The sequence below is a fragment of the Corvus kubaryi genome, unplaced genomic scaffold (genome assembly GCF_017639235.1).
Source record: "Corvus kubaryi isolate FWS band 111438036 unplaced genomic scaffold, C.kubaryi_AGA036_p1.0 split1-65, whole genome shotgun sequence".
In the NCBI taxonomy this organism is placed as follows: domain Eukaryota; kingdom Metazoa; phylum Chordata; class Aves; order Passeriformes; family Corvidae; genus Corvus; species Corvus kubaryi.
Window position 1 is genome coordinate 7,056,241 of NW_024582080.1, and position 13,032 is coordinate 7,069,272.

General features: G+C 43.5%; 1 protein-coding gene across 1 annotated transcript in view; it reads right to left on the reverse strand.

Moving 5' to 3' along the window:
* Positions 1–793: 793 nt before the first annotated feature.
* Positions 794–13,032, reverse strand: part of MTUS2 (microtubule associated scaffold protein 2) — a 251,169-nt gene continuing 238,930 nt past the window's right edge. Inside the window, exons 9-10 of the mRNA XM_042014068.1 lie at positions 7,209–7,275; positions 794–1,044 (exon numbers count right to left, since the gene is read on the reverse strand). Coding sequence (XP_041870002.1) covers positions 794–1,044; positions 7,209–7,275 — 318 coding nt within the window. The remainder of the gene's footprint in view (positions 1,045–7,208; positions 7,276–13,032) is intronic.

Genomic DNA, 13,032 nt, shown 5'->3' on the forward strand with positions numbered 1-13,032 from the left:
GGCATGACAAAGCCTAAAGGCACAGATTTACACACCACACCTGGGTGCAGCAGGTTCACATGTGAGAAAAGCCCTTGTGATCTGTGGTATTGGGTAGTGGGTAAGAGTTGCAGCTGGAAAAATCAGGACAGAATCCACTGCTCACTGAAGGAAAAATGGGAAAAGGCCAGGTAAAGGCATTACTGCCATAACCCAGTGCCCGATGTTCTGCCAGCATGTGAGAGGTGCCCAAAGGTGAGTTACAGTATTTGTTCTGGCAAAACCAGACAAAAGTAGCTGCTTGTGAGGGTACTCCTATCCAGTACAGAGAGCAAAGCAAGGAGAAACTCTTGGGATGTACAGTCCAAGAGATTAGACTGAATGGTGGGGCAGCAATCAGGGGACCCAGAGAGTATCATGTGCACGATGTTTAGGTACTATCCCTTCACTGTACTGCCCTTTAACTAGCATTGCAAATAACAATGGGCATGGCTCTGCTGGCCTTACCAGTGTGGAAGAGGTTCTTGTTCACCCTTGGTTTTAGTCATAAATTGACTAAAATAGGTGGGTTGAGGAGCAAGTATGTGTGGGCAGCAGAGATAATGTGAATATTTTTATTGTAAAACATCAGGAAGCATGTGAAGACAAGACATGGCAATGTAATAGACTACTGTGTAGAAAAAACAGTAGAACTAATAGGGAGAAACAGCAGTAAAGATATTCAGGATTACATTTTTCTACTTGTAACTCATTACCAGTGTCTTCACGTTGGAGTGTTCAATACATTTCACTACCTGAACCCTATCTACTAGCATCAACTATTCTTCAAAGGCAGCAGGTGGAGACTGACCTGATCCTGATGCTCCAATTTGGCTTGTTCCAGCTGCAGCCTGTGTTGCTCCTGCAGGCTCTCCTTCTTGGTGTTGTACTCCTCCTGCAGTCGCTGCTCCAACACCTGCATCTCCTCCTGCTGCTGCCTGCGGAGCTGCTTCCCCTCCTCCTCGAAGCGCCTCTCCAGCTCCTCCTTCTCGCTCAGTAGTTTCTTCCATCTCGCTGTGTTGAGGTCTGTGGAGGAGACAGGACCACACAGTCCTCACACTGTCCAGGACCAAGCAGAGGCATTGGTCTACTGGTTTGTAGAGCAATGAGCTTGGTGGTTCTCACCCACTCTGTTGTACAAGGGGTATGACTGACCACTTGACCAGAAGGATATGTATCTCATACATCCCATTTTCGAGCTGTTCAAAGCTGCTTATCCCATAAACCTGTCTCCAGCTCCAGAAAGAACCATTCAAATCCATTAATGCACACTTGCTTAAAATAATTTTGTATTCAAACCACTATCTTGTGTGCTTCATGGTGTCAGAGAGCACAAATGAAAGGCTGATACTGAAGGCAATCAGAACATGTGGAATTTTTACTTTAGTGAACTAACCAGTGACTGTATCTCAGAATTCACACTACTGTTTTCCAGCAGTTCTATCAAGTCAAAGATAATCAGTCCATTTCCCCCTTTGGTTCCTCACCTTTATTGTTCCCCAGGTCCCAGGAAAGCAGTGTCACAAACATTGTGTCCTCGGCCTTTTGCTTTGCTAAAGAACAGTTGCAATAAATCCAGATACTGAAGACTTGATGCAAGTTGGACAAGATCAGACAGACTACATTTAAAGAGCAAGTTTGCTCACTTGTAAAGATCTAACAGGTAAGAAGTGATTAAAATCATCATGACCATAACATTCAGAATACTAGAGAAGAAGGGATGGGTTTCTAACGGTCCTGCTACATCTTCTTTCTGATTTAGACCCATAGCTGATTTAGAAAGATGATCAGGTTTTTGAACAAACTGATGGCATATTTATCCTTCCTTTGCCTTTCAAAATGCACATGCCGTCAACAGACCTGTATGGCATTTTAAGTCAGAGGATTGGGAGTAGCTGTCTCCATGTTGAATGTTTCAAACCCATATATATCCCATGGCCACATACTTATTCAATACCTGTATTTTTCTGCCTCCTTCTACTGTGGTGTCAGACTGCCCTCATTTCTCCCAGGGTAGCAACAATTTGTCCAAGTTACCAGTGCTGTGCCCACAGCTCATGTTAGGTGCACCCATGCAAGGTAGTTTGGGCACCCAAGCTAACCATTCCCTTCCCCACATAGTTATTTTTCACCCTATTTAGAGCTCTGCTTCTACACTTACTGGACACCAATATCCAGACTTGCTCAGTAAGTCCAGACAGATAAACACTACTGGGCTCCTGTTGTGATCCTGGTATTTTCTGGAGCACCGTGAGGGACTCTGTCCCTGTCAGGCTCTCTGCTCCTTACAGAAAGCAAGTGAACCAGTGAGTTTAGCACCTCAGTGGGAGCACATAGAAAGCTTTCCCACTTGCCTTATATCCAGAATGGAATGGTACATTAGCTGGAATGTCTTGTCTTCTGGCAGTCTGGATTACAGCTCTAAACCCTCTCTCTTGCTTTTTGCTTTTTTGTTATCTTTGGCATGTAAAGTGATCCCAGAGCAGGAGGGGTTATGCTTGCAGCTCTGCCTTCAGTAGAATTCGAACTTACTCAAGCTTTAAATAGGAGCTCCAGCCTCTCTAATGAGATTACCCAGCACACAGGGAGGGCTGGGCAATGAAACAATGTGCTCTAACCAAAAGAGAGTCCATCTGAAACACATCCTGCAACCTGAAATACAAGACTATTCACAAATCAGGCCCTAATGCAGGTGCAAAACGGAGGGAAGAGGGAAGCAGGGAAAGTGCACTTGCATGCCATGGTCCCCATATACCCAACAATGCTACTGGAGGCAGAAAATGAGGAAATTTGCCCTATAAAGAATATGAAACACCTCTAATGAGAAGGAGTGATCCCTTCCATAAGTCTCAGACTAAGACAAATGAGGCTGAGGACTGAAGTGTTGAGTAAAAACTGAATCTCTTCCTAGTAGGGAGATGGACCTTTGGGCCTGGCTCTCCTGGGACAGGCATAGCAGAAAGCAACACCCATGGAGCCCAAGGGTCTGTGGCTCTCCTCGGGGAGCAGGAACCAGTGTGGGAGAGCCTGCCCTGCTGGAGCTGTGGCTTCAGCGTGTGCTCCTGGTGAAACAGCTGTGACACCTCCAGCAGGGACCCTGCAACAGATGCCTGAACAGAAGACCTGCTGATGCTGCTGCAAAACAGTGAACTGAGCTTTCAGGCATCAAGACAGGGATACTGTTAAAGTGAGTTACTCTTGGAGAAAAAAGAAAAAATCACTCAGAAAAGTTATATGAATGTATTACTGACACGGAACAAGACAAGCAGAGCACAACCACTACTGGTCTGTTGGGAAGAGTTACACCCTGGTTTTCTTCTTCCTTCTCTGTAGGTATCTTCATTGCTGCTTACAGGCTGGAAATGACTCTGATGCAACGTGGCATTTCCTGGGATGACAGCGTGCTGGGTTAAATGAGACCAGCTACTGCAGCTTCCCTACTCCCTGGGCACTGAGTGCACAACAGATGAGCAAAACCCACTTCAGGCCAGGCTGGGAAGGTGAGGGAAAGGTAGATGTCACTACTGGACTGACCTCCCCCACCACACACAGTCGGAGCCACAGTGCAGCCTCCCAGCCCTGGCACTTTGCACTCAGGAGGGCAACTCCTGGGGGAACTGGGGGCTGGCATCTTGTGGCCTCACAGAGGGACTGTTTCCTTCTGACACAACAAATGGGCTCTTCTTCCTGAGCCTCGGCCCCAAAATCACAGACAAATCACAGCCACTGCACTCAGGTTAAGGGTCCTCTGACTGGGTATCATATCCAGGAGGAGATGGCACACAGGCTTTGGCTTCCAAACTCTCATGAACCCAGGCAATACAAATTTTAAACCTGACATCTGATTGCCTTTCCTTCATCTAGGTTTTTTATGCATCTCCATACCTCCTCTCAACTCACTTCACGTCATTGGTCTGACAGCAAAGGAGCAGGTAATTCTGACATTTAATTTCCATTAATTTGAAGGGAAACAGCTGGTATTCAAAACCTCTTTATTTCAAGAGACTCAGTGTTGCAGCTGAAAAGTGCTTATATTTATAATTTATAAGGATCGGTGTCTTGAGTGCACAACGATTGCTTGTCATGTTTTCCTAGCCTTGCTATTTCTAGCAAAATACGTGAGCAAATCTTATTGCTTAAAATAACAAGTCCCTCAGCGTTTATAGAGGCCAAGATTCCTCCCCAGACCTGGTACGGGAGAATCACTTTCCTAGTTCACCCATGCTGGTTTCAGATGTGGTGTGATACTTTCCCAGCAGTGCTGGGGGTAAAAGTGCACAGTGTTGTCTGAACCTCAATATTTTGCCTGGCTCCGGAAGGACGCATGTGTTCCGATGCTATTTTTACACGTGGTCCATTGCTGCTATTGCTTCAGCAATGGTTTTATTTACCACAAGAATTTTCCTTATACATAAATTCTTACTTTTCTGAACAGCAGTTTTTCTGTTGCAGTTTCATTGCTTTGCATAGCAGAATCCTGTAGTTTCTGCTGAAGTTAAAGACTGCATGCTATGAAAACCAACCCAAATTGTAACTCTGAATTACAGGTATTGCCTCAACAACCAAATGTTGGACACACTGCCTCTATCAACCCTGGCTAGTCCAGCCTTGTTTTACTGATTCATACAGGCATTTGCATCAGTGAGTCTGGCATGGTGAATTTATACATGAGCAACCAGGAATTTCTGACCAACACCCATGGTGTTTAACTGGACTCGTTATTTTTAAATTAATGAGAAACTACTTATTAAAGTGACGGAGGCAAGTCAGAACTACAGCTTGGTTGTAGTCAAAACACGCTCTGATTTTCCCTGAACTTCTTCACAGAATCACCCAAGATTGCTGTTGTCAAATAAAGGACTGTTTCATTCTTTATTTGCGTAAATCTTGTACAATGTTGTGCAACACACAGATTCATCTGATAGTGAGACTAAAATAATCCTCCTCTAGCACAGGTGGGCTGCATGTCTCCAGCAGCACCCTCATGTCTCCAGTAACAACCTCAGCTGGAACTGCTTTAGAGACTGCAGAGAACTGTGCTGATGAGAAATGCTCTCATGTACATGGCATTTATCATCTCGCCTTGTCCACAGTTTGGTTGTTTCACAAAATTAAATTTTATAATTTTATACCAAAGGAAAACAGACTGCCCAGCAATTTTTGACTTACACTAAAAAACATAGACCATTACCTTCCATATGTAGGGATTTATACTATGATTTTTATTGCTGATGAATTATTTCACATTCTGCTGAAGTGCAATACCTGCACATGTTCATCTTTTTGTTCATCCCTACTGGGAGTCCTTCTACCTGGCCATGTTGCATCTCAGGGTTGCACAGAGAGGATTACCTCCACCAAGCAGGTGACCAGCCACCTGTGCCACTCCTAAACAGCCTCTACCCAGCATCTTCATGTCTCCCAGAGTGATGGGAGGAAGAGGTGGCCTGTAATGACTCCTCTCCATTACACATGCCCACAGGACCGCTGTGGAAAGGGCTCTCTCACACCATCTTTCCCCTTTCTGAGGAAGAAAGCCCATACACCTCTACAGCTCCTCTCCCTTCTGAAGCGGTACAGCTCAGGCTGCTTTTCTGGGGTGTCTGTGGTTCTTAGCAAAACGGTCCCCACATGTGCCATCAGGACTCAGCTTCGTGCAGACGAGGTGTCTGTTGCTGCATGTGCAAGGGCAATGGCAAGGGCAGGCAGTGCAGCGATCTCCTGTTACTGAACATGCTGCTCTGTGACCCCCAAACAGACAGGCTGTTATATCCTTGGCAAAGTTCTCTTCTCCAGCAAAACCACCAGGGATTTGTATTCACTTCAGCTGTACAAACATGGTGTCAATGGAAGCAGAGCTCTTTATCTCCAGCACTGAACCTCTCTTTCCTTCCCATGTCACTGCCACTTAAAAAAGCACTCACAAAAATGAGCAAACCCAACCTGCTAGATTGAGGGAGGGCTTTCAAATGAGAAGTGGCTATTGAACCGAGAGCTTCAGATGTGCCCAGCCTAAAGAAAGCACCAGTGGCAACAACTCCTCTGTAAGAGCTGTAAAAATGCAGAGGATGGGGAAGGCAGGCATCAGAGAATAACTGGAAACCTGTTTTGCTATTGCTGCAGTATACATTGGCAGTGGGGACAATAAAGCTCTCCATGAAATGACAATCAGCCTAAGAATTTCAGAGGGGCCAAGCAGGGAGCACAAGCTGGTAAGCATCTGAAAAGGGCTGTGCTCAGCTTTTCTGAAGTGGGCTGTCATGGGCAAGGTGAAGGCAAAGCACAGGGAGGATCTGCAGCTCTGCCCATCCCACAGGGGTTTGGCCTGAGCACTTCATCTTCCAGCCACATGGCACAATCTGTCCTTAATGGGTGACCCAGGAACTGCGCTCCCACATGCAGGGAAAGCTGAGAGGTCCCCCCTATTCACAGCTCCAGTCATCAGTGGTTCCAACACCTTTTGGTACTCAGGGTGTCCCCTCATCCAGTGGGCCTCCTCTCCATTTACCCTGGGGTAGATGAACCCAACATCACACTCATTCTGGGGAGATTTAAGTCCAGAAGAACTCAGCCTGTTGACTGAAGCCAGAGCAAAAGCCCATCTTCTCTCCCAGGAGTGGCAATATCTTTACACTCTCTCTCCTGTCTAGATCAAAAACCAAAAAGGAAAAGAGGCGCATGCAGATATATAGGGAATACACAGACAAATGGGATGCATTGCTCTTTCTGCCTTTCAACCAGGAAGAGACCTTAGAGATATTAACAAGCAAATTCTGGGCTTGGTGTCCTTGGGTTTGTTTGCAAAACACAGCAATGTTCCTAAGTTAGCAGTGCATCCCCAGTCACTGTGCACTGCAATGGTCCCAGGTTCCCACTCCTCATCACACTGTGCCTTCTCCTCAGCAGTGCTGGTGTTTGAGGACAGAAGCCATGGGTTCATGAAAAACAATTTGTCTAGTAAAGATGATGCACAGCTGGCTTCAGCATGTGTGGTAATGGGCCCATCTGCACAGCAGAGAGGTGAAATCAAGGTTCCCTCCGAAGTCACAAAACCCTTTGCCAGTGGGCTTCAGGAGACACTCCATCACATGTATGCAGGTTCCCCAGGATCAGGTCACAGGGAATCATAATAACTGCTTTCATGTAAAGTGAGAAAATCACTCTGTTGTTACTTTTCTTGTACTACTTACCAACTTCCTCCCTGATCTTTGCAAGCTCGACTCCTAACTCCTTTATTTTCACAAGGGCATTTTCATTCTGTTTAAGGAAAAAGAGAGAGAAATACGTATAGTACCCAAGTTTATCCCAGATAAGCAGTTTCACATGTTCATTTAGTAAAGCAGATTAGATTGATTCCTCATACCCTCATACTACTTTTTTTTTTTTTTAGGGGAGGGGAGTGGGATTATAATGAACTCATTCAGTTTTTAACTCAAGCTTAGGAGCCACAACTCACTGGCTACAAGTACCTTGTATGTCTACGAGTACATGTGCACACACTCACGTGCACACAACAGCACAGAATACTCTATTTACTCCTGTGTGTCTAAAAAGACATTTGTATTTTTTATGAATTTGTGGTCAATCTGCGTACCATTTATAGCTGGACTGCATGTACAAGATGGATTTATTAATTCTGCTAAAATTCTTTCATCTATTTAAGCCTGCATTTAACCACCTCCAACCATATCAATATGCTCACAGAGTCAAACTTACAGAGCAGATTGCTGTACTCACACCATTCTAGGCATGGGGAGCATTCCCATACAGACACCACTAATAACCTGATGTTCATGCCTATCTCCACATTTATTTCTGTGATTTTATTTATTAGGGCTCCTTTCCTTGTCTAGTCTCAGAAGAAATCTGAATATTAAGGAAGTAAAACAGATGAATTGGCTAAAGGAAACTTAAAACATATTTACATGAGCAAGGAGGTGCTATTACCAAAATGCAAGGACTTTGACAGCAGATATCTGATGAGTGCTGTGCAAACTGACAAACAAAATTCTTATCTCCATGCACTGGAGTTTGATTTAGTACAATAAATCCCAGCACAGCGGTTCAATCATACGGGCACTTTAAATTGGGATGTATCATGAATCACATTAGAAAGAAGACAAACGAATGTATCCTGCTGGGAAGATCACTAATGATTAATAAAACTAGATCAGGTTACTATAAATATGTCCCGGGTTAGAAAAGGTCAAGAATCCTTAAAGGACACTACAGAAAAATCATATTCAAGAGAAAAAGCAGTACAGTAGTAAATTGAATTAAAAGGAGTCCTAGAAACCAAATCTTTCTGTATTAAGCAAGCAAGGCTAATAAAAATCTAGGGCAGAGACAGGATTAGTTTGGCTGCAGGATACATAGCAGATAGGATAGCAAGTCAATTCTACATTAAAAACATGAAAGTGGAAAAGAAACATTTCAGAACTTAATGTTTCTGTATATTTTTCCTGCATCTAACTTTTAACTCTGTTAAGAGAAGCAACACAACTTTACTTCTGGTAATACCTTCTGGTAATAGAATCTGGAATTTGAATTAATCCTTTACATATTGCCTTTTGGGATGACTTCCACCAGATTCAAAGGACACACTTTCTGGAAAGTTTGCTGTAAATGGAGTGATAAACTGAACTGATCTGAGAGCCCTGAAAGCTTGAGGAGACCCAGATGATGTGGGCATCTTTCTTATTCAGTTATGGGAAGAAGCCAGGAATGCAAGACCTGGCTCCTCCAGTCAGCTCCATACTCTGCTGAGTAATGCACAGGGGGCTGTGTGCCAGGACTGCAGAGTGTCCAGTCCTGACCAACTGCATTAGGCTCAGAAAAAAATGATGTGACTTCTTATGGACTTCTTTTTCCTAATCAGTCAAAAAGTTACGGGAAAAAAAAAGTTCCAGATAAATACAGCCTGATATGTTAAAAAACCAGATCCCTTCACAGAGATTCCCAAACCAGCAGCCTTACAGGGACAAGGTTTCCCCTTTTGGAGAATACCATTGCATCTGCCCATACCATCTGTTTAACTCACTGGAGTAATATTAAGAGGTGCCCTTGACAGACTGCCAGGCCTGGTGCCCTTGAAGGCGTGTGCACAGGGATGTACTGGATGCAGGACTTGCAGATGGGAAGCGCCCACTCAAATTACCAGCTCTCATTGTTTGAAACAAAAGCCACTCAAAGCAAGGGAGCTCTGCACAAATCATTACCAGCACCTACAGATAAGCAGAATTCAGCGGGATTGTTACTACTCTATTTACACAACGAAAATTAAAAGCAAGTAAAAAACCTACATTTCAGGGGGAAAAAGTATTTACAATTTTGATTCCCCATAAGAAATATTACAGGCTCCACATTTTACATGATGTTTTATCTTAGATAAGGTTTTTCCTACCCTTGAGGATACTTGGTGGTGGGATTCTCTCCAAAAGTGTGGAGAATTGCCATGGTGCCAGTTTAAAAATTCTATCCCATAACTCCAGCTCCAGCATGGGCACCAACCCACCAGGGCAGTGGGGGTCACATCTGCCTACCACCATGCTGGGGCTGTGGTTTCCAGAGCAGAGCAGCCCCTGGGACTACCTCGAGCAGACAGATCAGCACAGCTCAGTTGCCTCTGCTGTCATTTGACTGCCCTGCCAATACTTCTTGCATTGCATTTTATTTTGATCAGAGCTTCCTATCTGCTCTTTGGGACCTCATATTTATGCTTCCTGTGAGGTCAGATGTGCAAGGGTTGCCCTCAGTGCCAAGGCCTCAAGTAGTCCCCGTTTCTCAGAGGGTTCTTCTAGAGAGCAATAGCACACGAGTCCTTATCTTCCTCTTGTGCAAGAGAAGTGAGGTGCAGTTTTGGCTGATCATCAAATCAGCCTCACGGTTTCCTGGATGTGCAGTGAACTCACAAACCCTCGACATCTTCTGTAACTGCAACCTCCTGCGTCAGTGTGACACGTATGTTTGGACTGCACGTGTTCCTGTGACACTGTAAACACGGCAGCAATGCAAAACAAAAAAGCCCCTGCTTGGCATCATCAGCCTGGCTTCACAGATAACCAGCACCTCCCTGTCAGGGTAGCCAGGGAACTGGGAATGCCAGCACTAAGGAAACCAAACATTACAGTAGAGCAAATCTGGATCTGACTTTGGAATGTAAAGCTATCATATTCAGTGCTGAGATTCCTATATATCCACTGTCTAAACATCAAAGCAATTCAAAAATTCACAAGCACACAAGGAAAACTTCCCCAAAACGAATGGATAAGAAACCAAGTCAAGAGGATGTCTGTTGGGGAGGATGAAAGTTTGGTAAGAAAGTTTCACAGATATGTAGGCTTGGCAGAAAGATCTCTGAATGTAGAAACTGGGGATGAGATAGAAATGAAAGCAAGTTTTGATATAGAGTAAAAGATGTTTTGCTGAAACACTGACCACTGAATAACTCAGAAGGCAAAGGTTGGAGATCAGCTGGAAGGAGATTTTTATGAATAGGACAAAGGTATGTGACTACAAACAAAGACATGTTTTTCACCAAGTAAATAAGTCTCAAGAAGAGCATAAGTAAATAGAAAACATGTCTTTACCAAAAAGAGAGATATGGCAGGCAAACAAGAAATGTCGATGTAGGAAGAAAAAGAGAGGTCTGAGAATTTTCCACTGTAAGCTTAAATTGTAACTTACTTATTCTTGTGATTGGATAATAATGACTATAATATGGTGATGGTAGTAGCTGTGATAGGCTATAGGCAAATGTAAAGGTATTGTGTATGGTGCTTATTGGTTGTTATGTATTAAGATACTCTGCAAAGAAAAGTATATAATGTTTTGTAACTTGAACAGAAGGTGGCTTCAGGTATGCCTACAGCTGGAGCTGACAGCTGTAGGGCTGGCTCTGGATCCCCACTCCCTGAGCTGCTGTAACTTCGCCTATGCAATAAACAGCTTTCAAGAGAGCCGCCTGAAGTGCAGACATCCTTCGTGAAACTTTCTCCTATAGATGTCCCATTGGGTTAATCAGTCTTCACTAACGTTTATCTCAACAAAGTATTTGAAAGAGAAGACAGGGTAAGCAGCTGCCCTCCCAAGAGTTTTGTATCCACCAAGGCTCAGGATATCAAAGGAGCTTTGTAAGGACTCTCTACTAGGCCACCACTTGGAGTTGAGCCATTGAGGGTGAGCATCTAAGGGCCAAATCCAACTTAGGTTTCAGCAACTGTACACACCTGTTTTCAGTAGGTGAAAAGATGAGAGACCCTGTAAGGAGATCGTGCAAATATCCACCATTTCTAGAGCAGCAGTTAAAGGACAAGGAAGAAAAAAAATTCCTTTGATGTTATCTGGAATTCATTTCTTACACCCAAAAATGTGAAACCAAAACAATAGGTTTTGTACAAATTAAAATGTTGCATTTTCTTTTCATGTACTTTTAATGAATGATGGACTGCATTTCTTTTTAGAAAAATTATGACAAAGGATTTCTGTTGGCTGCATCCCAAGAAATTACTCTGAAAGTGAAGTAATTTTCATAAAATAAGATTATGCTCATGATGGAGATGAAGAAAAACTTCTTCCTCATTCCTGAACTCTGCAACATAACAATTAAGTCTTGTGTCTGGACTATGTCCCATCGCCTCAGACAGAACGAAAAGTAGAATAAAACAGGTAGAATGATATGTTTGCCCTACTGGTCTGTTGAATAGAAGACACAGTAGCAACTCTTTCTCCTGTCATCATCTTTATAGCATACAGGCCTCCCAATATTTCTCCTGTGAAAGGCTGGATGTTGGACTGCATTTCAGCAAGTGAAACAGGCACTGAAAATGGCACATGTGAGTTCTCCATTCAGCTCAAAACACCCTGGATGGACTGAGGCATGACTTACATTGGTGCAACAGCTCCAGAAAACAAGGCAGGTAGGCAAGAAGGTACGCAGAGGTGTAGGAAGAAAACAGGAATTCATACAATTAAATAAGTGTCCAAACCTAGCAGTGTAACTCAGAAAAAAATCAGCTGAATTTAGATATAACCCCATGGGAAGAGGTGGAAAAATAACTTGGTAGAAGATGTCATAATATGGACCTGAGGATGGGCAAGATGCTGGTGCTGTCCAAACAGATTAAGAAAGGAAGTAGTGATGAAAGTTTGTGGGCAGAGGCTGAATGGGGCACTGAGCAACCTGATCTCATTGAAGATGTCCCTGCTCATTGCAATGGTCTTGGACTTGATGATCTTTAAAGGTCCCTTCCAACCCAAACTGTTCTATGATTCTGTGATTCTATGAAAGGCTCTGCTTCAGTTGCATGGAGCTTCAGATGACAGGTAGACATCCTCAAGGAGACATCATCAGGGAGACAAGTAAAGATTTTACCTTGGACCAGGAATAATTGTGGGTTGGGGAGGCAGATTTCAGGTTTGTCTTAGAGTCTCTGTCCTCTGAGAACTACAACCTACCCAAGAGATACTAATGAATTAGAAATACTAATTAATTAAACCTCCAGGTACTTTTTTAACAATAGGTAAGTAATAGTAGATCCATCATAGAAATGGAAATGGGTCAGATCAGGCAAGGAACATCAGAAAATTGCTCAGAACCATATCGGATTTCAGCAGCAGCTAGGAAGTAAACACGGGAGCCTGGAGTTACCTTTCCAAATTGACATGACTCTCCACCCTGCCAACTTACTTAATGTTTGCTTATATTCTAAGATCCAAATGTATGTACAGTGTCTCCACTGTACAAACACTTCTCAGTTCTCTACAGTATCTCCTAAAAACTTTCTGCACACAGATCTTCTGTGGCACTTGTTATTAAAACTGTTCCTCCAGAACAGCTTTTCTGTATGCAGAGCTTTCAAAATATTAAAAGAAACCAAATCCCTGACTTGCAAATGGTGCTTAGTCACTGTTGTGCTGTATTCAGACTTCCCTGTGGCAAGGTGTTATATTATAATTGGAAAGACAATCATACATACTGGGAATTCTCTTGTACCAATAAATATTTCAGATGAT